The sequence below is a fragment of the Lutjanus erythropterus genome, chromosome 10 (assembly GCF_056507025.1).
Source record: "Lutjanus erythropterus isolate fLutEry1 chromosome 10, fLutEry1.hap2, whole genome shotgun sequence".
Lineage (NCBI taxonomy): Eukaryota > Metazoa > Chordata > Actinopteri > Lutjaniformes > Lutjanidae > Lutjanus > Lutjanus erythropterus.
In genome coordinates, this window is record NC_139326.1 from 23,343,075 (window position 1) to 23,368,932 (window position 25,858).

The window sequence follows — 25,858 nt, forward strand, 5'->3', positions numbered from 1 at the left end:
GGTATTCAAAGGAACCTTTATAAAAGGTTCTAACAGGAACCAAAAAGGGTTCCTGTATGGAGACAAGCCAAAGAACCCTTAATGGTTCTAGTTGGCACCTTTATTTCTAAGAGTACTGGGTGAAATGATATGTGTTTGCGTTCTCACCCTCCAGCAGAAAGACGGCCTGTTTACGGAAGATTTTGACCAGGGAGTCGTCCAGTTCCACTTCCTGCAGCTTGGCCAATAGCTGCTCCTCGTTGCGACACACCTTCTCTTGAGCATAGAGCCCATCAGGCATCACCCGCTGCTGGCCCAAGCCAATCAGAGCCGTTTCCACCGCCAGCGCCACATACGATTCGCCGTCTCCTAGCAATCGCTGCACAGGCATCCGCTGTAGCTCTGCTCGGCTCACGACACTGGAGCAGTCTGCGAAGAAGAGGAAGAGGAAAACAGAGTAAGACGAGGAGAAACAAAGAACGTGAGCTGGCACGCAGCGGCAGTGGATGTCTGTGTTATTCTCTGAGGTTTTGGACACTCGATGAGCATGTCTCCTATGGAAAACCGCTGCGTCAGTCACACAGTCGAGGTCTCGAGGTCTCGAGGTCGGAACCGTCCAAAATAAAGATCAACGCCTCAGGAGCATTCCTCCGCTCGCTCCTCTACCTCAGCAGAGAGGGCTATTTCTGTGAGCAGAGGAGGCAACGAGGGACAGAGCGATCACCGAGCGTAGGAGAGGAGAATTGGAGAAACATGAGAGGATAAGATGAAGAGACCGAAGGTGAATCTGCACTTAAACTATGTTTTCTATCTGCAATCTAATGCAAGAAATGAAAAATATGTCTTATTATTTGACTACAAAGACTAAAAATGACTACTGTAGATAAAAGAGCAAGGATGCAAGTATAAATCAAGTATTTTGATATCCAGTTGTAAAAATTAACCCCTGGGAATAATATACAAAAGAATATGTGCAAATATACAAATGTATTGCGATTATAGCCTTATTCATTTTGTATAATGCTTTAGTATAGTATTATTTTGTAAGTGGTAGTTATGTTAAACATGTATATAGTGTGTTATTATACAGCACATGATACAGTGTATGTCATGCATAAACCATATACTACAAGTGGTACAAAGAAAACATACACAAAACATGAAGTACAATCTTTTTAAGACTTGTGTTGGCTCAGAATGCAGTGTTTCAAATGCTGCCGTAGAAGCAGAGCTATTTTTAAATATATTTAAGTGAATCTGTTACACAGTTTTGTTAGATACTCAATTCTGATTGGTCAATTACAGCATTTTAACATCTGTTATTTGTGTATAGAAGGCCGTTGCTATGGATGCAGCTGGGATCACAGACTCTGGGAGAGCAAAAAATAATTTTAAATCAATATTTTTAGAATATTTACTTTTTCATCCTCTATGAGAGTAAACTAAGTATCTTTGGGTTGTGGACAAAACAAGACATCTGAGGACGTCACTTTGGGCTCTGGGACACAGTGATCAACAGTTTTCGCCATTTTCTGACATTTTGTGGCCCCAAAAACTGCCCAATTGGTCAATAATGAACATAATGTTTAGTTGCGGCCCTGTCCAGGATGCCAGTTAGTGTCAGTCAGCAGCACCTGAGAGGTCTAAGCAGGTGTTGGAGCCCTCTTCTCCCACTCGTCCCGTCTCTGTCAGGGTGCTGAACAGGGTGCCGATGGGATCTAGGGGGTGTCCCACCCAGCCCTCCATGTTGGTGATGGAGGTGTGGCCTTTATGGAGTAACTCTGAGACAAGACAAAGCAGAATAAAGTCGTAGTTAACAAAGACAAATGGGAAGCTTATAACAGGTACATGTAATATTTAAATACATATATACAACTGTTTTTCACGTTCTTGTGAACATAGTGGTCTCTGTCTAATTTCCACCTTTATTGGTTAACTGGTTAGTTTTGACCTTGTTCTTAGCTGTTATGTCTCTTCTATCTTGTGTAAGTACATTAAGAGTAATGTATAAGCAGAGTCAAGTTCTTTACATGTGTACATGTACTTAAAAAAGGTGTTCAACACTGTAAATCATCACATCTTAACATCAGAACTTTCGATGTACATTTTTTCAAGGCAGTCAGTATCATGGTTTGATTCATATTTAAAGGGTGGTTAACAGTGTGAGGTGATTAGTAACGTAAAGTCTGCTTTTCACAAAACTGAAATAGGAATTCCCCAGGGAAATATCCTCCATTATAAAGCTTCCTCCAACAGAATCACTGAACATTTTAAATTACATTAAAGGTGAGCTCTTGAGTGACTCTCAATTACATTTTAAAAGTCATGGTAAAAAGACTAGTAAAATTATTAAAGCCAACTTGAGCTATTTAAATATGATACAAAATTGTTTGACATCTGACTGCGCCTTGCTGTTTCTAAATTCAACAGTATTCTCTATAGTATATCTTAAGGAAATACAAGTTTTTAAATTTTGTAAACTCATTGATTTTGAATATGTAAAGCTTATGTTTACAAGTTTAAACGGACTTGCTCCTCAGCCTCTCTGTGAATATGTTAACAAACTACAGAGCAGATCTATGAGAGCAGCTTCAGGTGGCAACTTCCATTCTGTGAAACATCTTTTGCTCAGACCGCTTTTTCTGTGAAAGGAGCAAAATCCAGGAACTCACTTGAAATCTGCTGCAAGTGTCACCATTTTTAAGAAATCTACCAAATCCAGTGACAGTACAAACCTGTACTCTGTTAACGTCTTTAAATGTGTGCTTTATTGCTTTTTGCCGTACTCAGATTTCCCTTAGTTTTGTGACATTTTGTTGTACTCAGTTTACCATCTTTTTATCTCACTGTTCCAGCCTCTTGTTGTCATAAAAGCCCTGCCACGCATGAGTGCTGCAAATCAGCATCCCCTATAAATACTGTGACACTTGCATCAGATGGCTGTTTTCAGCTTGTCTGTGTATGCTGTATCTATACCTATCAAATAAACGATGAGTAAATACTTTGCCAATAAAGCCATTCTAATCATGATTCTGCTGATCCTGACTGTCAAAACCACGTAACCTATTTTTAAACATACATACATATTTTTATAACTATAATTTTGGTCAGCCAACAGAACAACTGTAAAAAAAAACACTATAAAATGACCTGCACTCAGAAAACGATCAGCTCTTAAATTAAATGTGAAGGACAATGAATGCATAATAAAATGAAAATTGGACTTTTTAAAAGGAACAAGGTTATTTTCAACGACCACACCGCATTTTTTCTCTTTGCTATTGGCAATTAATTACTCCAGCTTCCAAAAATGGATGACTTAAAAACAACTTTCACAGCTGGAGGAGTCCTGGAGAGTTTTCTCCCTCCCTTGATATTATTACAGGGTATTTATGTATGTGACGGGTGTAGGACGGTGGTGTTTGTATGTACAACAAGTGAATTTGTGAGAATGGTGCTAATTTGTATTCTGACAATAAAGACAAACTAAAGTAATCTTCACCTTTCTTGTGTCGGCGGAAGTGCTCCAGTTGCCTCTGCTGTTGCCGTCGTAGCGTGTTCACTACGGCAATGGCCAGTCGAAGGGCTTCTCTCGGGTAACCGTGGGAACGCAGGGCGTCCACCCTGGCGCAGGCTGTTGGGACGTGCTCTGAGAAGAAAAAAACAGATATTCTTCCTTCAGATGCTGTTGATTCTCAGTCTAACTTAGTGTGTATAAATAACGTATCTAACACACAGACATACACTCACAGTTGAAGACAAAATTATTACCCCCCTATGAAATATAAAGTTTTTTTCAAAATTTTCCCAAGTGCTTTTTTAACAGAGCAAGGAGTTTTCATCATAGCATTTCTAAACATACTGGTTTTCTTTAGAAAGCATAAATTATTTCTATTTGCACAGAATAACAGAATTATTTCAGATTTTTTTTTATTTCAGAAAAAAACAAAAATTACCAGGGTCAATATTATTAGAACGGACCTTTTTGTTGAGCCATGGCACAAACCACTGTTGTGCAATGATGTGCTTTAACATTGTGATGCTCAAAGCTTGTACAATCAAGATAAAACTGAGGGTTATCTTCCAGTTTACACACAGTATAAAAACTTCAGTAAGGGTTGGAGCTGTCACTTGAGAAAGCATTATGCCAAAAACAAAATAAATCAGTTTAGACTTGAGAAAAAGAATTGTTGATGCTCACAATGCAGGAGAAGGATAAACAAAGTTATCACTGCGTTTCCAAGTGTCAAGAACTGGACTGAGAAGTATCGTCAAGAAATTCAAAGAGAGCCACACAGTACAGAACAAGCCTGGCAGAGGTAGGAAGTGAAAGATTTCAAAGAGTCTGTAGAGAAAACTTGTGAGAAATGTGTCTAAAAACCCCAGAACAACTGCCAAGACACTAGTGAATGACTTATCCAAGTCAGGAACTGTAGACTCAAAGAAGACAATCACTAGAGCCCTGCACAGGAATGGACTGCGAGGTTGCAGACCAAGAAAAACTCCACTTCTACAGAAGAGACACCTTCAAGCCAGACTGAAGTATGCTAAGGACAACCTGGAGAAAGATGATGCAGATTGTCTTTTGGTCAGATGAGATGAAACTAGAGCTCTTTGGCCATAGAGACGCTGCTTATGTTTGGAGAAAGAAGGGAGAGACGTACAACCCAAAGAACAGTGTCCCCACAGTGAAACACGGTGGTGGGAGTTTTATGCTGTGGGGATGCTTCAGTGCGTCTGGAACTGGGAATCTGGTCAAGATGGAAGGAATCATGAAGAAAGATTTTGAAAGGAAACCTCAAGCAGTCAGCAGCAAAACTGGGTCTGGGTCGTCGCTTCGTCCTCCAACACGACAACGACCCAAAACATACATCGCTCCTGGTGAAGAACAACCTCCAGAAGACCAAAGTGAACGTTACTGACTGGGCTGCACAGGATGTTTGCTCTGTTTAACAGCTCTCAGGAAATACTTAGGAAAAAAAAAATTCATAGCATGGGCTAATAATTTTGTCCTCATCTGTACATACAGACTCACCATGCCACAAGGGCCAGCCGCGTGAGTCAAAGAGGGAGCCCTCCTGGTTGTCATGGTAACAGTAGTTGGCATAGAGGTCACTGGCGATAATGTGCTGGAGGTGTCGGTCCTGCCAGTGCAGGTCACAGGCCTCGATGGCCCGTGTGAACACGGTCCTGTGAGGGCGCATCTCTGCAGGAGGAGGAGGGGGAGAAGATTTAAAGGTGGGGTCCATTTTTTATTTTACTTGGTTTTATTCCTTTTTTTTTAGGCTTAATAACATTCTTTAGCTTCACAGCAGCTATTATATTTCTGTATTTTGGGCAAGTAGTAAAAAAGCATAAAACTATTAAACTATTTTGTTTATCAATCAATTGTTAAAAGTACTGTTTCATGCAAAAATGCAGCCTTTCAAATATGGAGATTTCCTGCTTTCCCTGGTTTATTTTCATATCAAACTGAATGACTTTGGTTTTAGACTGAATATGAGACATTTAAAAATGTCACCTTGGACATGACAATTAACTTTAGTCTTTGTTGATATTTGATAACTGCTAATAAATAAAGCAACTTGTACGTGGGCAAGTAATAACTGACTTCAGGCAAGTAAATATCTGACCACTTGCCTAGTCGGTCAAGTGACAAAAAAAAAAAACATTAATGCTGAAGCCTGATTAATAACATGTTCATTTTTGTCACATTAGCATAATTACTATAAACAAACATAACCATCACCTACACAACTAACAAGACTGACAACCTGAAGCAGATTCTAAATTGGTGAAAATCTGCTGGGGTGTTTTAACACAAGAGAGCCGCTGTTTTCACCTAATCTGTGCAAAAGCTTTGAGAAAATCACTTCAAACAGATTGTTTTTTGATCAGGTTTAGTGAAGCAACAGAAAAACAAACACATGCAGAACGAAGCTTCAGATGAACAGCGATGTTCCACACATGTGTTTACAGACATCACATGTACTGTAGCACCTCTCACCTTCACCACTGTGAGATATGTTATTACACAGTAAACACATTATTGACTGACATACAAAACTCGTCAATCTCTGACCTTGGTTGCCATGGGCACCCTGAGGCAGTGAGTGGGTGAGGTTGGGCAGCTCGTTGCCGTGGTTACCGTCCTCCCAGGGACAGACGTCCACGCTGTTCCATCTGCGCAGCTGGCGCAGCCATGACGACTTCTGCTCAGGTTTGCAGTGGGGGTTCAGTACGATGCACATCCACAGGGCACCTGGACACACACACAGACGCACACACAAACATTGTAAACACACACACACTTCAGTCAGCTGGCGCTAGCAGTGAGTCATACAATGCAGGTATACAGTGAGGTTTCAAAAATCCTAAATACAGTTATCATGCCAGACTGAAAGCTGGAGGCAGTTTTCAAAACATTGTTTCTCTTTTATTTTAGTGCACATTTTGTATGCTGCCGCCATCTTGCTCTGGAATACAAGAAGTCTGAGAAAACAGAGAACTTAACTAGTCCCGAGGCAACGCTGACTGCACACACATCATTTTGGAGTAAATTGGAACAAACAGAATATGAAAAGTGGCTATGTCTCTGGGGACACGAGCACATTCAGGGATTTTACTCTCAAGACTGCCGGAGATATGTAGACTCTAATGTGTGTGTGTGTGTGTGTGAGTGTGTGTGTGTGTGTGTGTGTGTGTGTGTGTGTATGTTGTGCATATGCATGCGTGTAAAAGGCAGAGAGAGTTTGGGAGGAAGGACGAACACAAGGACAGAGACAGAACATGAAGTGAGAGAAAGAAGACAAAAGGTACAGAACAGAGGCAGAGCAAAAAAAAGGGAAGTGAAATGGGAGCAGAGATGATTTGGACGAGGAGACACGAGTGAGGACAAGTGAATGAGGCATGTAGCGGATGGTGTGTATAGCTAGCATTAGTAGTCTGTGTTGCTAATGTTAGTGGTCAGTCTATGTTGCTAACATTAGCAGCTGGTCTCTGCACACACGTCATTTTGGGGTAAAGTGGAACAAACAGAATATGAAAAGTGGCTACATCTGTGGGGATGCACATCCAGGGATTTTACTCTCAAGACAGCCAGAAATATGTGGACTATACTGTGTATGTGATTGAGTTGTACGTACGTATGTGTGTAAAAGGCAGAGAGTTTTGGAGAAGGACAAACACAAGGACAGAGACAGAACAAGAAGAAAGAAAAAGAATACAAAAGGTACAGAACAGAGGCAGAGTTGAAAAAAAGGAGAATGAAATGGGAGCAGAGATGATTTGGACGAGGAGACACGGGTGAGGACAAGTGAATGAGGCATGGCTTTGTGTCTGGAGGAGGAGAGGAGTAGCTGCGGCTCAAAGAAGAGAAAGACAAAAGAGGGGGAGAGAAGAGGGAGAGAGGAGCGGCGCCGAGAGGCAGCATTCACCACACATCAGGGGGAGTGATAAGGACTTGGGAAGAAGGGTTTGAAGTGTGGACTTCAAAGAGCCCGTACACACACTTCCAAAAATACGTGGGATTGAAACAGATGAGATCACTGCGCTGTCCTCACAAAGTGCAGAACAAGACCAAAGGGAGAAAACGAACATCATCATCAACGGCGGCAGCAACATCAACCAGGACATTAGAGGGAAACAACAAAGACAGGAGACAACAAGACTGCTGTCCTGGTGACGGGCGCATTGGTTTTTGTGGGTTTGTGAGGAAGTGTTTTGCTGTAGGTACAGTACCATCTGTCAAAAGAACTACACACCGTATCAAACCACATGACGGTGTGGCGAGCAGCTCTCTGTCACATCAACTAAATATATAATGTGAAGTGTTTGAAAACATTACGGAGGTCGTAATATTTGGGCTTTTTGATGAGGCGTGATGTGCTGCGTTAAACGGCCTCTAATTCACAAAGACATTCTGCTGAGCTGCCAAACTTGTATTCACAGTGAAGAGGGAGAGACTGGGCTGTCACTGACGAGCAGGGGTGGGAGGGTTACTTTTGGGTTGGTCTGTGTAGTTTGTCGTCTTTAAATTAGATGTCCCTGGATGATCTGTCTTTATTTGAAAAGCGTAATCCTCCAAATAATTCAATTTTGTTTTACTAAATGAATCTACAATGTGATTACATCTTTTTTATCTGGAACTGTAATGGAATACACTTACCTTTTTTCTTTATCAGAATTACCTAATCCAGTTACATGTAATCTATTACTCCTCAGGCCTGCTGACAAGTGTGTGTGTGTGTGTATGGGCTGTCTTGGACACAAAGGACAAATAAACAAACAGGAAAAAAAATATGCGCGTGTGCCTTTGTGTCGGCGTCTGGGTTCGATCGACCACCTTGCTAAATCTGTCCGTGCCTCTGCATACTGGCTGTGAGGTGTGTGTGTGTGTGTGTGTGCGTTTGTAGGACAGTCACTGAGTGTGTGTGTGTGTGTGGTGTGTTTTTCCCCCCTCACCTAGCTCGTCCCAGAGCTGTCTGTACTTGTCGGTCATGGTGGTGCCCTGCTGTCTCCACAGCGCCAGCCGAGGGTCGGCCATGAACTGTTCTGTGATCAGTGTTAACATCCTCGCTCCGTTGGAGTCACGCATCTTCAGCATCTCCCTCACCTGCAGGAGGACAGAGGAGGAGACACCGAGGATGGTTACGTACACGCCCGCACACGCCACGTGTAGTTTATACACACAGATTTATAGAGGATGAACACAGACACACACTGACAAACACTTCTCACAATGTACAGAGCCATACAACACAAACAAAATAAATGAGATACACAAGCATACACACACTGAAAAATGGATGTACGGAGGTTTATCAATGACAAAAAGAAGTGAACGTCAAACAAATTCAAGCTGTGCTTTAATGCCTTTTACTGATGAAATGATTACCACGATAAAAATCCAGACGGTCAGTATTACCATTTCAAATTGTAATTATTAAAACCGTGTTTGATTACAGCGCTTTAAAAATCTCACAGTAAATACTGGCCGGCATCGACCAAATTTAGTGCCCAGACGCAGGCACAGCAGCAACATGGGTTTGTTTTGCTTCAGTGAAAACATTGACATTGTAAAACAGATTATGCCATTTCAAATCGTTGAGAGGTTTTCAACATAAAACTTGGTGAAATGATTTCAGAGTGTCTATCAGTGCTTTTTGAATATTTCCAGCGCCTTTTAACAATACTGTGATAATACTCATAACCATAATCATTTTGGTCACTATAATCTGAAATTTTCAGACTGTTTCATCGCTTCGGTCTCATTACCTTGTGCATATTTTTAGATTGTTTTTAGTTATTTCTACTTATTTATCAATGCATTTATTAGGAATTCCACAGAAGGTTTTACTGTGTGCTGTATCTTCTCTTCTAAACTGTGTGTATCTGTTGCTCTGGGTGAGGAGCTGCAGCATACAATTGTCCCTAAAGGGAGAAATAAAGCTGAAAGGACTTAAAAGGAAAAAAAGAGTCTTCAGAAAATGGTCTGCATGGTATCAATTGCCATATAATTTCCATTAGATAGGCTTTCATCTTTTAAGTGTTGTTTTTTAAACATGCACCAGACGCTGACAAGAGTTGCTAATTCTCCCTATTGGATTAGATAGATTATTAAAATTGAAAGTTCATTTTGATTGCTTTTTGATTAAACTTAAAATTGTGGTATCCCTACTTATCAATACAGTCATCGATACAACTCATCATAATTTGGTGCAAAAAAATATGTACAAGAAATGAAAAGATGTGAAAATATTAATTATTTTAGTGTCAACAAGTTGCTTTTGTAATTATTTCCTGAGTTATTGCATTTAGCTGCATTTTCATTTAATTTAGTAAAGTAAGCTCACATTTTTGGACATTTTGTCACGTCCACCATTTATGTAATGTTATATAAATACACATAAAACTGTAGTATCATTTGTCCAGGAGCTTATCGATGTTTCAACACTGACCAGATTAGTACCAGCTGTCCATACCCACGTCTACTTTCTAACTATTTTTTAACTAACATGCTTTAAAAGCACAGACTCATATCTGTGGACAAATCAGAGCCAATGTTCCAGACTGGTCAGCAGTCTGCTGTTACTTAGAGGACGGCATGTGTCTAACATTTTACTTTCATGGTCAAATCAGATTTGCCTGTAAGTACTACAGTCTGACAAAATTGGGAGAATGTAACTATAAATGTTTGCTTAAATCAGCGCCATCCTTGCTTCCTCTCAAACGTTGCTGTGAGTACTCACTACACCTGTCCTTGCTTCTTTTTTATTTTTAAACCTCGACTTGGAAGATGGAATACCATTCAAACCAGTTTTATGTCCTTTGAGTGATTTTGTGGCTTCACTTAAGAAATGTTCTTCAAAAGAGGTCATGACAAAAATCCATTCACTCACCGTCAACACAGAGAGCGACATTATACTTTAAGGTGAAATATTTTCAGGATTCTTTTTTACAATAAACATCCACACATTTGTCAGCACTTATTGTAGATATTTTAAAAAGAGGGAAAATTTTGATTTTAAAAACAAACAAAAAAACTGTATGAAAAACTGCTTTTAAAAGACCATTTGTAATACAGCCACTCAGTAGTTAAACCATTTATTTTTTCATCTCAGGTGCACAACCAGCAACTTAGTTTTCTCTTTTTATTTTTTCTCTGCTTTCTCTTACTGGAAGATTTTCTGAGCTTACTTTTTTGTAAACCACGGTGCTCAGCATCTTCTAGCAAAAGGAAACACAACCACTCTTGAGTGCATGGAGATATAATCTATTTTTTGGTATTTTTTGGTGAAAAGCAGTAAAAACAGTGATTCTAAAAAACACTACACACACACACACACACACACACACACACACACACACACACACACACACACACACACACACACAACATTCATGTGTGTTTTTTGTATCTCTGGAAAGATGAGCAGCAAAATGTATTCACAAATACAAACCAGGAAAAAGCAGACAGAGCAACACTTAAACTGGATTGCACCAATCTAAGACTAGTTTTAATCAGTTTTGAGGTTTAAAATGAGTAAATACAGATTTGCTCCGGTTTGCCCCATTAAAAAATTTAATTGAGTGTAAATTGAACCTTTGAACCTCAAAATATTATGCTGTTTGCTAGACTGCTAAAAAAGTTAACAAAGCCTTACATTTTTTTACCAGATAGCTCAAAAGTTCATTAAAAAAACATTACATTGTTTGCTAGTTAGCTAAAAGAAATTTACAAAACAAAATATACATTGTTTATTAGCTACCTAAAAAGTCAGTTAGCTTAGCAGAAAAGCTGTAATTCCTGCTCTTTTGAGAAAAACTTATTGGCCAAATTAATTGACCCTTAAGCCAAATAATAGAAGATTAAAAAGCAGGCACTGATAAAAACTAAAGGGAGATTTAAATCTAATATTTCTTCATTTTAAGCTAGTTTTAGAGTTTGTTGCAACATAATTTAAAGTAAAGCCATGATTTAATTCTGTTTGATTAATTAGTTAGTAATTATCATGTTAGTGCAACCCAGCCATTCAGTATGTACACAAATGCCCATACAGTACGTGTGTTTTTCACATTTGAGGGCCGCTCGGTGTATGTACGAATGCATACATGACTCTCTACGTGGGTGTGTGTGAGTGGACGAGCTTATATATGTGGCTGTCAGTGGGTGTGTGTACTGAAAAGGATATAACAGGCATCAAAGAGCACGAAGCCCAGAGACATTCTAAAAGCCGGGCAGGGTGGATGATAATGGCCTTGGCTTGCAGTCTTTACATAGCACACAACACATTAACGCTGGCCTAGCCCTGCCACTGTAACACCAGGCAACAGAGAGAACCACACATCTCTCATGTAATCGTTTAATCGCGGGTACAGAGTAGTGTACAGTGCAAGCTCTCCATCTTTCTACACCTCTTCCTCTCTCTTTATCTTGCATCTCCTCTCTGCAATTAGCTCCTGCTAAGAGGCAGCGTGCTTTTTAATGTATGTGCCAATAGATGCAAGTTGTTTTGTCTGGGATTACTTTGAAGAGAGGCTGCATGAGGGAATAGACGCAGAGATGGGAAGTGCATATACTTCATTACTGTAGGCAGATTTTTCAGTTATCTTTACTTTAAGTCTTTACTTTTGCTCCCTAAGTTTTAATAAAAATATCTGTACTTTCTACATACTTTGTCAAGACAGGCTAGTTACTTCATGGCATAGCATCATTGTGCAACGCCAACATCAAGACGGACTTCAACAGTAACACATCAAAAAGATGTGTATCCATCAGTGCATATCATATACAAAAGTAACGTAAAACCAGACGAAAACAATGTAAAACAAGTGTAACAAGTCAAATACCATGTTAGAGGCGTTACAAGATGTAACAAGGGGAAAACAGCATCAAAGATGTAATAAGACCAAAACAAGCGAAGACTGATGATGAGGTTCGGTTAGCTTTGCACAGAAACATCCAATTAAAATGTCCTTCAGAGGGAGACTTTTTACTTTTATACTTCGAGGACATTTCAGGGCCTGTATAAAGTTGATTCAGTACTTAAAGTACTCTTAAAGTCTTTTTATTTATTTATTTTTTACAGAAGTGTCTGAACTTCTACTTGAATAAAGAATGTATGCACTTTTGCCACCTCTGAATAGGAGAGAACACCAGTGCACTAAAAAGATGTAGATGATGTTTATTAGAAGAGAAGGATCAGGGTGAGACTGTGTGTGTGTGTGTGTGTGTGTGTGTGTGTGTGTGTGTGTTTGGCATTCAGGGTTGGTATGCGTTGTATGTGTGTTGCTGTGTTCTGTATGTGGATGAATGAATGTCGCTGGCTCCTAACCTTGCTGAAGAGCAGGTTGAGCTGCTTGCCCGAGCCGTGGTATCCTCCCTGTGACAGGAAGAGCTTCACTTGCTCCTGAACCTGCTCCTCGTCCAGGTGCCAGCAGTTCTCATCGTCCACACTGGCTCCTGCTGTGGGGTCCGGGGCCCCTACACACATGGACAAGACACATATCTGTTATATGGGCATGGGACATATGTGTTTCCAGTCATTCATTATTTCTTTTCTGGATGAAAGCATTAATGGTATAGACTGATTTGAATAGCCTAAACCTGCAACATATAGTTGATTACTTGATTAGTCGATCGAAAGAAAATAAATTGCCGACTATGTTGCTAATTGATTATTTGTTTCAGATATTTTTAAAGCAAACATGTCAAACATTTGCTGGTTCCAGCTTCTTAAATTTGGGATTTGATGTTGTTCCAGAAAACGAATGAATGAAGAGTCTTCTGAAGACGTCACTTTGGGATCTTTGAAATTATACCGAGCAGTTTTCATTTTATAGACTAAACAATTAATTATGAAAATAAAAGCCAGATTAATTGATAAGGAAAATAGATGAAGAATTCAGAGAATTTCCCTGCTTCTTCCGCATCTGCGAGGGCATTTACTCGTGTCCACAGACACTCTTGTACCAGAACATAGGCAAATACTCTGATCAAAGCAAAGTACAACCAAAACATTAAATCAATAAGTCTATGAACATAATTCATTGGCAACTATTTTGATATTCGACTTATTGTTTAAGTAATTTTTTTAAGCCAACATTCCTCTCTCTAGCCCTAACCTCAACCCAGCTTTTCAGTTTTAAGGATGTGTTTTATTTCTTTGTCATAGTGAAGGGGATATCTTTAAGTTTTAGACTGTTAGTTGGATCAACAAGCAACATAAAGACATCACATGGGCTTTGTAATAACTGATTTTCATTATTTTGGGATATTTTATACAATTATTTGAGAAACTAATGGTCTGTTTTGCCCTGTGCGATACAGCAGTCATTATCTCCAGCAAAAAGCTACATTCACAAATGATATTGGTCTTTTTTAGCATTTAATAAACAGTTTAAAGCAAATAATGAAAATGCAAGAGGGAACAATTTTAGAAACAAAAAACAAAGCTTCTACATAGGGCTGGGCGATTGATTGAACTTTATTTTCAAATATTATTTTGTTTTTCATAATGATTATGAAAACAAAATAATATTTTTTTAAATTTATTTTCCAGTTGCTTTATACTTAAACTGCAGGACTGGTAAAATGTCATTTTTTAAGTTCAGTAAAAGCATGATGTCTTCAGACTCAATGAGTAACCATGTTCAACAATCAACATCTTTATATTGACCAAAATAATCGTGATTACAAGTTTTGCCATAATCGAGCAGCCCTACTTCATTCAATGATCGTTTTATCACAACACTTGAAAAACAGGCTGCAATTACAATTTGATAGCAATAGTATCAACGTGGCAAACTCTCATGTAGTCTACCTGCTTCCAATATCTACCACTATCCTCACTTATTTTTCACTCTATAAGAGTTTAAAAGTTACATTTAAACCAGGAAGCATGATGTAGCTGTTTAAATATTACATTAATTTGGTCATACCAAGTTATAATAGTAAACTACACCCATTTCTTAATTCCTAAAAACTGAAAAAGTGTTAAAGAGCAACTTTACGCTCACATAGACTCAATACAGAAAGAGCGTAAATCAGCAAGACGCTTTAATCCAAATGACATGTTTTACCTTTATAGATTTATTGATGGAAGGGCAACAAATCAATAGGCTGTGAAAAAAAACCTCTCCATCTTCATCACAGCACTCCTGTGATGAAGATGTCTTTCTCTCATTCTCTGAGTTGCTTATTCATTTCTGTCCTCCGTTCCCAGAGGTTTCTATCTCCACTGTCGTTTCCATCCCTGTTTCTTCACAATCCAAAGTTTGTTTCCTGTGCTTCTCTATTTTGGACATCCTTTCTTTATTGCTTCTGTTGAGTTGATAATCACACCTGTGCTTTTTTTTTTGCTGCTGTTTCCTGTTCACTGGTTTCTCTTTCTCGGTGCTGTTTGTCCTTCAGTTTCTGCCTCTTTTATTAAGGTAAGCAGTGAGTACAGTATTGATAACAAGAGATCTGCACCTTTCTTTATCTCTGTGCTCACCTCTCCCTCTCTGTCTGTGTATCATCCTCTCTCTCACTGGTAAATAACAGGTCTATAGTGTTGATTAAAGGCACACAGTCTCTCCTTTACTGCCTGGATCTCACTAATGAGTAACATTGATCCTGCCACACTTTACCTTCATCACACAGTCAATACACGCATGCATGTAGAGCCCCACACACACACACACACACACACACACATGCACGCGCGCGCGCACGTTCCCTCACCGTGGACCTGGTTGATCTCCGAGTTCTGCGACAAGATCTCATCGGCCAGTTTCTGTGCGGTGGGCAACACTTCGGTGTGGTGGACTGAGATCAGGTACTGGACGAACTTCTGCAGCTGGTCTCTGCTCATCTGGAACAGCGTCTCCGAGATGGGCAGGTGCAGTTTGACCTGCTCGGGCTTCCGTACTCTGTAAAGCGACAGCGCCACGACATGGGCGCAGTAGAAGATGTCTTTGTTGCCGCAGGTGCACGTTACCGCCGTGATCTTGCAGCGGTCGAAGCTGACGCTGACGCTGCACACGAGCTCCGGGGACGAGGGCGTGGCGGGGTCCGTCACCGTGCCGCTGAGATGGAAACCTGGAAAAGAGAAAGAGAAAAGAGAGAGAAGGTTTTACAATGCATGCAGCGTAACATTTTACGTTTATGGGTGCTTTCATTGTTTATTAGAAGGTCATCATTTTATTAGTCGGCTAATGAGCCCATTCATTGGATATGTCTGTTGTTAAGTACAGAAACACTATAATTTTAAAAGTTTAAACTCAAACTGTTGAAGCAGAGGGAATTAAGAAGAGTCAAACTGAATGAAAAAATCTGCTAAAGGCAACATTGTTTTTATTAAATCAATGAGCTATTTCTAATCCTGGATTACAAAGGTCCTTTGTTGTTTTAACACATTTAAATTTGTGACTTTACAGGTCTGAAATAGGAAATGCAAAAGACCGGCCCTTTGATACTTTTGTGCTTTGTGCAAGTCAGGCCCTTCAGAAAGAGTAATTGAATAGGCCTGGTCTTTACTTAACATCTGAGGCGATTAGTCAATCAACAAAAAATTAATCTATAACAATTCTGCTGACTGGTTTATCATTGAATAATTAATAAATTTAATTTATTCCAAGTTCTGAAATGTGGACATTTGCAGCTTTTTTGTCTTATATGATAGTCTAAGGAATATCTTTGGATTCTGGATTGATGAACTTGAGATTGGTTTATCAAGAAAATAATCATCAGACTAATCAATAATGAAAGTAATTGTTGGTTGGATCCCTACATTACTTACTTCCTTTGTTTTAATCATGTATTAAAAGACTAATACAGCTATTTTAGTTATTACGTTTCCTCCCAAGCAACTTTGATTGTTAACATCTAAAGTGTAAGGGCTCACAAAATTTTTCATGTCAAGAAACTCGGCGAAAGACACAGACTAGACCACAGATCCCAAATTTCTTGAGGATTTTTTTCTTTATGTTTAAGTTTGAAGATAATTAATGCTTACTAGTTAATCAATACCCAAACTAAGATCACAAAAAATGTAATAAAAGTTGAAATAATCAAATTAATAAATAATCTCACAGGTTTAACCAATCATCATCGTGTAAGACTGAGATCAGATCAGGCATGCATGGCCTTCAAACAGAGCCAACAGCTAGATATACTGAAGCTGCCCTTTAGTTAATGACATTGTTGAATAAATCTCTTAGAGAAAGAAAGAACACAGTCAAGATGGAGTTGAACAATTATAAGAAACAGACTCCATTGGCTGCAGTCACCTGCCAAAGGCCTCATGTTCTGTTATCATGAGAGTGTGATGATCAGGAACAGCTGTTATGTCTCTGAGTGAGCGTAAATGAGCCTGACAGAACATCTAGATGCAGGAACTCAAATCGCAGATCCACTGCAGGAGGAATTGAGATAGATATGAGGAAGTGAGCAGTGAGCGCGGCGGCTGTTCCAGTATGAATTATACAGCTCCTTGTTTGAATATAATGTTTGATCTCGTCCTGACTGCGCTATCCGGAGGCGCGGCTAGTCATTATGCGAGGATGAATATGAATAAGCAGGGCGGGGTCCCCGGCAGTGGCCTAAAACACACACTGATGAGCATATGAAAGAGACACACATGCACGCACACACTGAGCCGCAGCGTGAGGTCATGCATTTATTAATAATGGGAGTGGTTAGTCAGAGACAGAAAGTAGCTTATGAATGCATTTATGTGCTCAGGAGAGATGGGGCAAAGACATACATCTCTTAAATATGTTTATCAAAGGGCTGAGCGCTGCATTACTGTGATATCAAGCACAGATTAATGCAGATATCAAAGCGTTTTCTGGGCCTCCAACTTAGGTAAAAAAGGGGGGGGGCAGAGGGGGCATATTTGATAGGATATCGAGGGGTGGGGGTACACGAACAAGCTACACAGAGGTCAGGTCAAAGTAGCACTCCTTCCACTTTGAAGGTTAAAGGTAGAATCAGGGAGATTTATCAGTTGCTGTTTCTAAACACACCAGAAAGATAGCTGATTTTTTGAGTCTCATTACCAGGACCTCAAATGTGGACATTTTTCGGTTGGCAAAGTGTCTCAAGCACAGCACAATAATGAGAAAATAAGAGGGTGCGGGCAGAGGGTAGGGTTTCTGCAGATCCAGGCGCTACCACAAACGTCTGACTCATGACTCAGAAATCATGTTCATTGATTAGGAAATAATAAAGCTTTATTCACGTTCCCTTTAGTCATGACTTTCTCCTTCACTCTCTGTCATCTCCGACATTATAGAAACTAGCTATCAACCGTTCGCAGAAAACACAGCATTACTTTGAATAAATTACAGATTTTTCAGCATTTGAACATTTGGGATAACTGGGGTACGTATACAACAAAACAAAATATATAACAGTGTTTTTAGATAATTTAATGCAGACATATTACACATTATAGCTTTTAAAACAAAGGTGAATAGAAATAAAAAGGGAAAAGGAAGTAAACAGGGTCAGAACCCTTGCCTATGGTGTAAGCTACACCCTCAGGATGGATATAAAAATAAAACAAGCTGGTTATAGAGGCCTTATATTGCTCCTCTGCAGTCTCCCTTTCAGGAATCCCATTGAAAAAGCCTCTGCATGAGTTAGACTGAGGCTTGTACAGATTTATACCACCAACACTCAAAAAGCTCCACGAGCGAGAATGTTGCAAACCTGCTTTAACTGCAAGAGCATCAAAAAACAGAAATAGCAATGTTTTGTTATTGTATTGTAAGACTAAGAAGTGTTGGCTGCAAATGTCTAACAGAGCAGAACTGCAGAACATTTCCATGGAGATATGCTTTTTCCATTCTGGAAGCCAGCTGGCAGAGGAAGTACATGTTCGTTAACAATATCCACAGAAGAGGGGTGTGGATCGAAATATGGCAGCCACTCGCATCTGCAGTGATCAAAGCCTATATGTCTACAGCTGTGTGTGATAGAGAAACAGAGAGTAGAGACACACGGAGTCACTCTTAAATGAGACAAAAAGGTTTACATGCTGCAGCTGCTTGTACAATGGAGAGCTAACTTATTTAGCTGCGAAACAACATACAATGAGAAATTGCTTTTCATATTTGCTGATATATTCGGGCTAGGCTGCACCAACAAGGATTTTTAAACCCGGTTAAATTACAGTTTTACTTTAAGCTTAAACTAGCTTGAAATTAAGAATGATTACATTTAAACCTCAGTTTAGTTTTTAGTCTAAATATGATCCAGTGTTGATTTTAAACTTACACTTTAAAAATCGCTGTCTTTTTTTTTTTTTAGATGGATTTGGAAAAATAATCAAGTTCCTCGAACAAAGTTAAGGGACAGACTGAACCCAACTTTTTTATGATGCATCTCTAATTAAAAAAAAAATTCTCAAAGGAGGATTAGGTTACAACAAGGCTAACTAACTTTTCAGCTAGCTAGCAAACAAAATTACATTTCTTTTTAAATTTTTACCAACCTGTCAACAATAAAACTTTATTTTTCAACTTTTCAGCTTTCTAGCAAACAGTATAACTTTTTCTTTAACTTTTAAGTTTTAAGTTAGCTGGAAAACTATGTAACTTTTTTTTTTGGGGGGGGGGGGGTACTTTTTAGTTAGCTGATCAACAACAGGAAACATCTCCATATTGATTTATTGTGGTTTATATCACTAAACTTGAAATTATGAAACTGAGATTAGTTTTTAATTGTGAAACAGAGCTCTGCCTATGTTTAAATCTGGACTTACTTAATTTTAAACCTAGTTCTGCTAAACTGATTAAAACTAATCTTAGATCAAATTAGTCTTTGTTGGTGCAATGCAAGTGTGTGTGTGTGTGTGTGTGTGTGTGTGTGTGTGTGTGTGTGTGTGTGTGTGTGTGTGTTGTGTGAGACACAAGCTTATGTTTCAAGAGTGGCCCCTGGTCCAGAGAGGGGAGAGAAAAAGAGAACATCAAAAACATGTGGGGCTGAGAGAGCTCAAAGAAAAATCAACCTCTGATACAAACACATACACACATACACTCTCATTCACTCTCTCTCTCTCTCTCTCTCACACACACACACACACACATATATATATCAGACTGTCGTAAAAGCAGCTGCACTTTCTTTTGCAAATGTTTTTCTTTTTTCCCACAGGGAAAATTAACAGGGATGCTTTTTTTTTATTCAAAACACATGGAGTATGAAAAACTAAATAGCGATAAAAGACTTATCCTTGTTGTGTTTCCCTTTGCTTTAATGGACACTCTCACTCTCTCTCTTCCAAGCCCCCTTTTCATGCAGCCCTCCCTCCGTCCACATTCCCACAGCTCTTTCTCTCTCACTCTCTGACAGATGGGTAGGTAATGAGTTTCGCCTTTCCCCGTCCAATCGTCTGGGCACCAAAAACTGCCCCCCACGCCAAAAATGCCCTTTTAATTTAGCCAAGCACTGAGTACAGGGATATTACTGTTTAGGTACACACACACGCAAGCACATACACACACACACACCTCCCATGACTCCTGGTTGGGTGGGTATGAAACCTTCAATGTCTCATGTGCTAGCTATTAAAGAGCCTGGTTTCCCCCTCACCCAGTCCACCCAGCTCCCCTCCCCTGGTGGTGCTCCTGAGGGCTCTTTTCTGTGCATGTTCAAGAGGCCAGGGTTGGCTTTCAAAGTAACCATGGCGGCCATTTTTAGAACAAGGCCTCTGTGAGGTTGCCCTAGAAACCCCTTCTGACCGCCCTGGTGAAATCACACTTGGCCCGGAGAGCTGTGTAAGGCAGCGAGAACAGTGTGTGAAAGAGCGAGCGAGAATTAGTGTATGTATATATATGTTCAAATCCCACAAAGAGCCTGTGAAGACCACCCACTCTCTTTGGGGGGGACCCACATCAAAGCATTCCCCCCAAATAGCCCTTTGCTCTATCTTTCTCTCCGGTTTTGAAGTTGTATAAGTGCCGATAAGCCAGCGTGCGCTCTCTTGACCAGCTAGGACCACTTCTGCCTATTCAACAACAAGGGGGGGCCCCAGAAATACCACACCCCTGTTCTTGTTTCAAGGAGGAAAAGCACAGTCCTGCAACTTGTTCGCTTGGTTCTGCCTGCACTCTGAGCAGTTCTGAGGAAGCAAAACTAACATGTGGAACAAGCTTCTTTCATACATCAAAATGATAGGCACCCTAAATGTACGAGTAGTATTTTGGAACAGGTCAAATACAGTTAGAAACTTTTAATCATAAGAACTCACTTTCTGCTTGAGATTATAGGGTTCTATCTCGCAAAATACAAAAAGAAAACAGTTAACTTTTACTTTGTTTTAAACCATAAAATTAGTCTTGTAACAAAATGTCTGCATGTGTAAGAAAGTGAAATGCTTCCTATGACATGTTAATGAGGTCTTGTTTTATATCAGAAAAGCTGATACTAATGCACTAAATATATGTCTTATTTGGGGATTTAAGTGAAAGAATAAATGAACAATAAATGGAATTAGAGTTTAGCTGTAATTAAGAACCCATCAATTCAAATGTAGCCTATTTCATAATTTTTTATGCATCACATTTACAAAATTTAAGACTTTTGAACAAAGCAAGAAGTAAACTTAGACATTAGTGAAAAACAGCAGTAGTACAAATGCCTATTACATCTCACATAATGTTAATAAGTAGATCACATAATAAGAATATCTGAATAAATCAACTTTGAAAAAAATGTCAGACAGAACCAGAAGGGCTTGCACTCCTTTAATGTACATCTACTGTGACGGAAGAATATCGCCTTTATACGCTCCTATAAAGCAGGATTTAGCTCCCCACATGAAGGCGGGCATCGGGTATCGGCGCAAGGTTTGCTTGCCTCAGCACAAAAGTGTTCAGTGTTCCAAAATCAGTGGAGTAAATTAGATTGAGCAACATACATATATTTCCGCAATTAAATTAAGATTCCAAGTCAATGGAGAAAATTCAGGCCCAGCAGTGGGAAGGTCATTACGTTTATTGGCTGAATTGGTTCATGAGTGACTGTCACCTAAATCTAATATGGCACCATGCGGCTCAGATAGCACACATTGGATTTGTGTGTGTGTGTGTGTGTGTGTGTGTGGGTTTGTTTGTGCGTGTGAGAGATTCTGAATACATGATTGATTTCAGCGCAAGAAATAAGATGAAACAAATGGGCTGGTGTGAAAGCAAGTCAACAAAAGCAAAGAGTGGATGAACAGAGAAAGCAAATAGATATTTAAGGCCCATTCGCCTGCGCCGGTTCACTCTAGCCTCGCGCATTAATCAAATTACCTCATGAGCTGCAGACAAACAGAGAACAACACCTAAATCCGACTCTGATCCAAAGGGGGGCACCTGCAGTAGTTGGAGCTTTAACTCTGTGTAGACCAAAGATAGCCCACTAAGACCTCACTGAGAAAAAGGCTACTGGACTGGAATCCAATCTATTTGGCTGGTTTGTACAGAGAGGCCCTGCTGAAAGGGGATCTGAACCTCAACTGAAGAAAAGCTCAACCCTGCAGCAGGTCGAGGAAGGGTCAAGACTTGTTGGGCATCCCCCACCTCCAACACTGTCTCCATCCCACCCACAGCTAAAAGAGCATTTCATTCACTGCCCAATTAATTCATTATCCTTGAACTTGTCCAGTTAATGCAAAGATTAATACAAAGCCTTTCAGGATCTTAAACAGGGATTAATGTAATTAATTTAATCAGAATTTAGCAAAATTAGGTTTAAAAAATGAATTAAAAAAATTAAACAGATCATTTGAACAACTAAAAAGAAATAGCAATTTAGTAAATCCAAGTTTAGTGATGTAAACCAAAATTAAATAAATAAATAATAAATTTGAGCACTAGCTAGTAAATATGGGGGAGGGGCATAGCTACAACATTAACAAAACTTTACACTGTTCATTAGATAACGTAAAAGTTAACACAAAGTTATTGCTTGCTAACAAGCTAAAAAGTAAAAGCAAACAAACATTAAACTGTTTGCTAGCTAGTTGAAAGTTAAACAAGAGTTAACAAACAATTTATAAACAGTTACATTGTTTATTAGCTAGCTAAAAAGTTGACAAAATGGTGTTAGCTTACTAAAAAGTAAAAGGCAAACAAACAAACCACAAACAGACAAACAAAAAACATTACATTGGTTGCTAGCTAGCAAAATAAAATAGAATAAGATAAAATGAAATAAAATAAATAAAAATAAAAACTAACCAAAAACTTTACACTGTTAGCTAGCTACCTGTAAAGCTAGTCAATTAGCCTACTCATGATGGCTCATGAACCTCTGATTTCTCTTCCTCTGGGAAAAAAACTCGGTCATATTATCAACTGAAGTGAAAGAAACAGGAGACACATCATAAAAGTCTTTACTTTCTTTGAGGAACTTCATTATTTTTCTCGAGCCATCTATAAAAGGCAGCTATTTTAAAAGTTAAACCTCCTCAAGTAGAGTACAGGAAAAAATTTAATTGAGTTTTAAAGAGAGGTTTAAATCGAATCGTTCTTAATTTTAAACTAGTTTAAAATGTTTGTGCTACATAATTTAAAGTGACTTATTCAGGTTTAAAAATTAATCCTTGTTGGTGCAAACCAGCCTTAGAAGGTGTGTGTGTGTCTGTGTGAGTAACAATGAGCACATGCGTGTGTGGTCCTATAAGGAAGCACCCATACAGAGACTATAAACAGAGATCAATGCTATTCTGCAGGAGACCTTGCTCCAGGCGTGTGTGTGCATGTGTGTGTGTGTCCTAGGTGTGGGACGGGCTGGAATAACACAGCTGAGCTCCAGGGGCGGCCATATTTATGCCTTAAACCCTCTGGTAGACCAAAAAGCCTTATTTTCTCCCCGGGTGTGTTTTCATCACCCCGCACACATGCACACCAACATGCGCACGTACGTTCTCGCCGTCTGAGCGCTTATCCCGACAGACACAAACGAGCATAAATTAATGTTTTGAGATATTCTATGAATTTCAATGCTTTTACTTCAGCTTGAGATTCTGACAGCAAAATCTGCATGCTAATCATAGGGATGGGAGGGAAAGAATATCTGTGTGTGTATGTGTATCTGTGTGTGTGTGTGTGTGTGCAGTGACGGCTGTGTGGGTGATTGGAGTTGTCATCAGCTGGCGGTTGAAATGACAGTCGACTACTGGGCTGCTGCCACTTAGTTGCCATGCGGTACATCAGGAATGACTTGCAATTTTCTAACTATCACTTTCAAAATGGATTCTAATTTTGCTGGATTGGGCCTGTCAGGCGGAGCTGGTGTTACTGCTCGACTGCTGACTGATCCCAAAGGGTGGCGTTCAGAGGGCTGACCGGCACAGAAAGACAGGGACGGGATCGACACAAGACAGAAAGAATAAGGTGAAGAGAAAATGAGCTCTCTTAAGTAAAAGATGGAAGACAAGGCTGCAAGAAACCTGCAATTCAGGAGGAGTAAAATCTTTTGTCATAGGTCGCTTTTGGGGTAATAGCTAAGGCAAGATTCTGTTCAAGGATTAGTTTGATGTTTTGGGAAATGTGCTTTTGTAATTTTGCAGAGAACTAGATGAGAAGGTTGATACCACGTCATGTTTTTACAGCAAATGTGAAGCTGGAGCCAGCGGTCGGTTAGCTTAGCTTAGCACAAAGACTGGGAACAGGGGGAAGCAGCTAGCCTGAATCTGTCAGGTAACAAAATCTTCTGCAAGTTGTGGTTTTTGCAGGGGGGTTCATGCCCAGAAACAGCAACTTCCTGGTCACCCTGCTGGTAGGTAGCTTTTATTTACCCTTGGACACACCCAGGCTAGCTGTTTGCCCTGTCTCCATCTCCAGATGCTGGCAGTATCCTCATATCTACTGTACAAAAAGCGGTATCAGTGGGAAACCACTATTAAATAAGTCAAACATCACTCTCTCCAAACCAACCAGACTTCACTGAAAAATAAATCAGTAATTTCACCTCACAGAACACAGGAGCTGCTGGTCTACTGCTGCCTCCATCTGGTAGTCATTTTTTTAGGTGGCTAAAGTGTGTTTTACTGCCCTGGTACTTATGTTTTTCCAAACTGGGGCTGTGTCGACCACCATCCACTGTAGATAATAAACTGAAATAATCTGAACCATCTCTCAAATGTCACAACTATTGATAACATTAAAAAGCAACTGACAATAGCTACTGCACGGAAACAAAGGAAAAACAAATCTGTTTGGTTGTATAGAATTACATCTCCAACAAAGCAGGGGTATGTTTGTGGTAATTAACTCCTTTGTGTAAAATTACTACAGGAGTAATTTCAGAAGGGCATCTGTGTGGTATTGGGTGAACTGTCCCTTTAGTTGGTATTCAACAAATCTCTGTCACTGGAGAAGTCAGTAGCCTGCTAATTCCGTCTCCTGGCTGTACATTAACTATACATTATCCCAATCCATGTGCAAGGTTCATTAGTGTGAATGAAATTACAGCTGGCTGGAAATGAATGTGTGTAATTAGCAGAGGTCTGTCCCAGCAGAGCCACGCAAGCTATAGACCGAGGTAATGGGATCCATTGAAAAGCCATTGTCTGCTACTTCAGGGCCTGAGTATCTTTCTAATGACAAACCTATACAGTCGAGACATTATAGCGCTAACGTCCTTCTCACTATGACTGAGGCGAGTCTGGGTCGGTCAGAGGTGGCAGTGAAAAGAATAAACAAAGAGTACATGGTTTTTATTGTGTGTTTGTGGGACCTTACGCATTATTTGCATGCAGAGAGAGCGCCAAAATGACATTTGCTGTGCCTGTCACAATTGATTACAGATGTGTTTCTCTTGCTTAATTTGAACTTTGCCCCATAAATCCTTTTGTGATTAATCTTTTTAATAACACAGCTTTCAGAAATTTGTCTTGACATCAAAGCTCAGAAACAAAACAGGATTTAAAAAAAAGGTAAAAACAGAACAAAACGCAGCAAAAAAAAAGGGGGGGGACTGTTAAGCCTGCACAGCACACAGAATTTAGCCAATTATTAAGGCTAGAGAGATAAATACAAGGTGTTTCACCATCTTAGACTGGGTGGTACCAATAAAGATTAATTTAATCTAAAATTAGTTCTAATCAGAATTTAGCAAAACTAAGTTTAAAATGAGCAGATTCAGATTTACAATTAAGTGGAGATCTGTTGCACAATTAAAATCTAATATCTATTAATTAAATCCAAGTTAAGCAATGTAAAACTAAATTAAATAGAGTTTAATCAATATGAAGATGCTTGCTTACTCAAATTAAAATAAATAAAAAATAAATTCAACTGGTAGCTAATTAGTATAAAAGGGTGGGGGGACTGTTAACGTTTTGCTGTTCTGCATTCCTTATCAAAATGTTATGCTAGATCAGTCAACAAAACACAT

The 25,858-nt window shown here is 39.5% G+C and overlaps 1 protein-coding gene across 1 annotated transcript in view; it reads right to left on the minus strand.

Moving 5' to 3' along the window:
* The window catches only part of LOC146320461 (zinc finger SWIM domain-containing protein 6-like), a 69,194-nt gene that overhangs the window by 17,208 nt on the left and 26,128 nt on the right, over positions 1–25,858 (minus strand). Inside the window, exons 2-9 of the mRNA XM_084728713.1 lie at positions 15,206–15,562; positions 12,816–12,964; positions 8,443–8,593; positions 6,062–6,241; positions 5,015–5,185; positions 3,482–3,628; positions 1,614–1,760; positions 148–408 (exon numbers count right to left, since the gene is read on the minus strand). Of these exons, the coding sequence (XP_084584839.1) occupies positions 148–408; positions 1,614–1,760; positions 3,482–3,628; positions 5,015–5,185; positions 6,062–6,241; positions 8,443–8,593; positions 12,816–12,964; positions 15,206–15,562 (1,563 nt within the window). The remainder of the gene's footprint in view (positions 1–147; positions 409–1,613; positions 1,761–3,481; positions 3,629–5,014; positions 5,186–6,061; positions 6,242–8,442; positions 8,594–12,815; positions 12,965–15,205; positions 15,563–25,858) is intronic.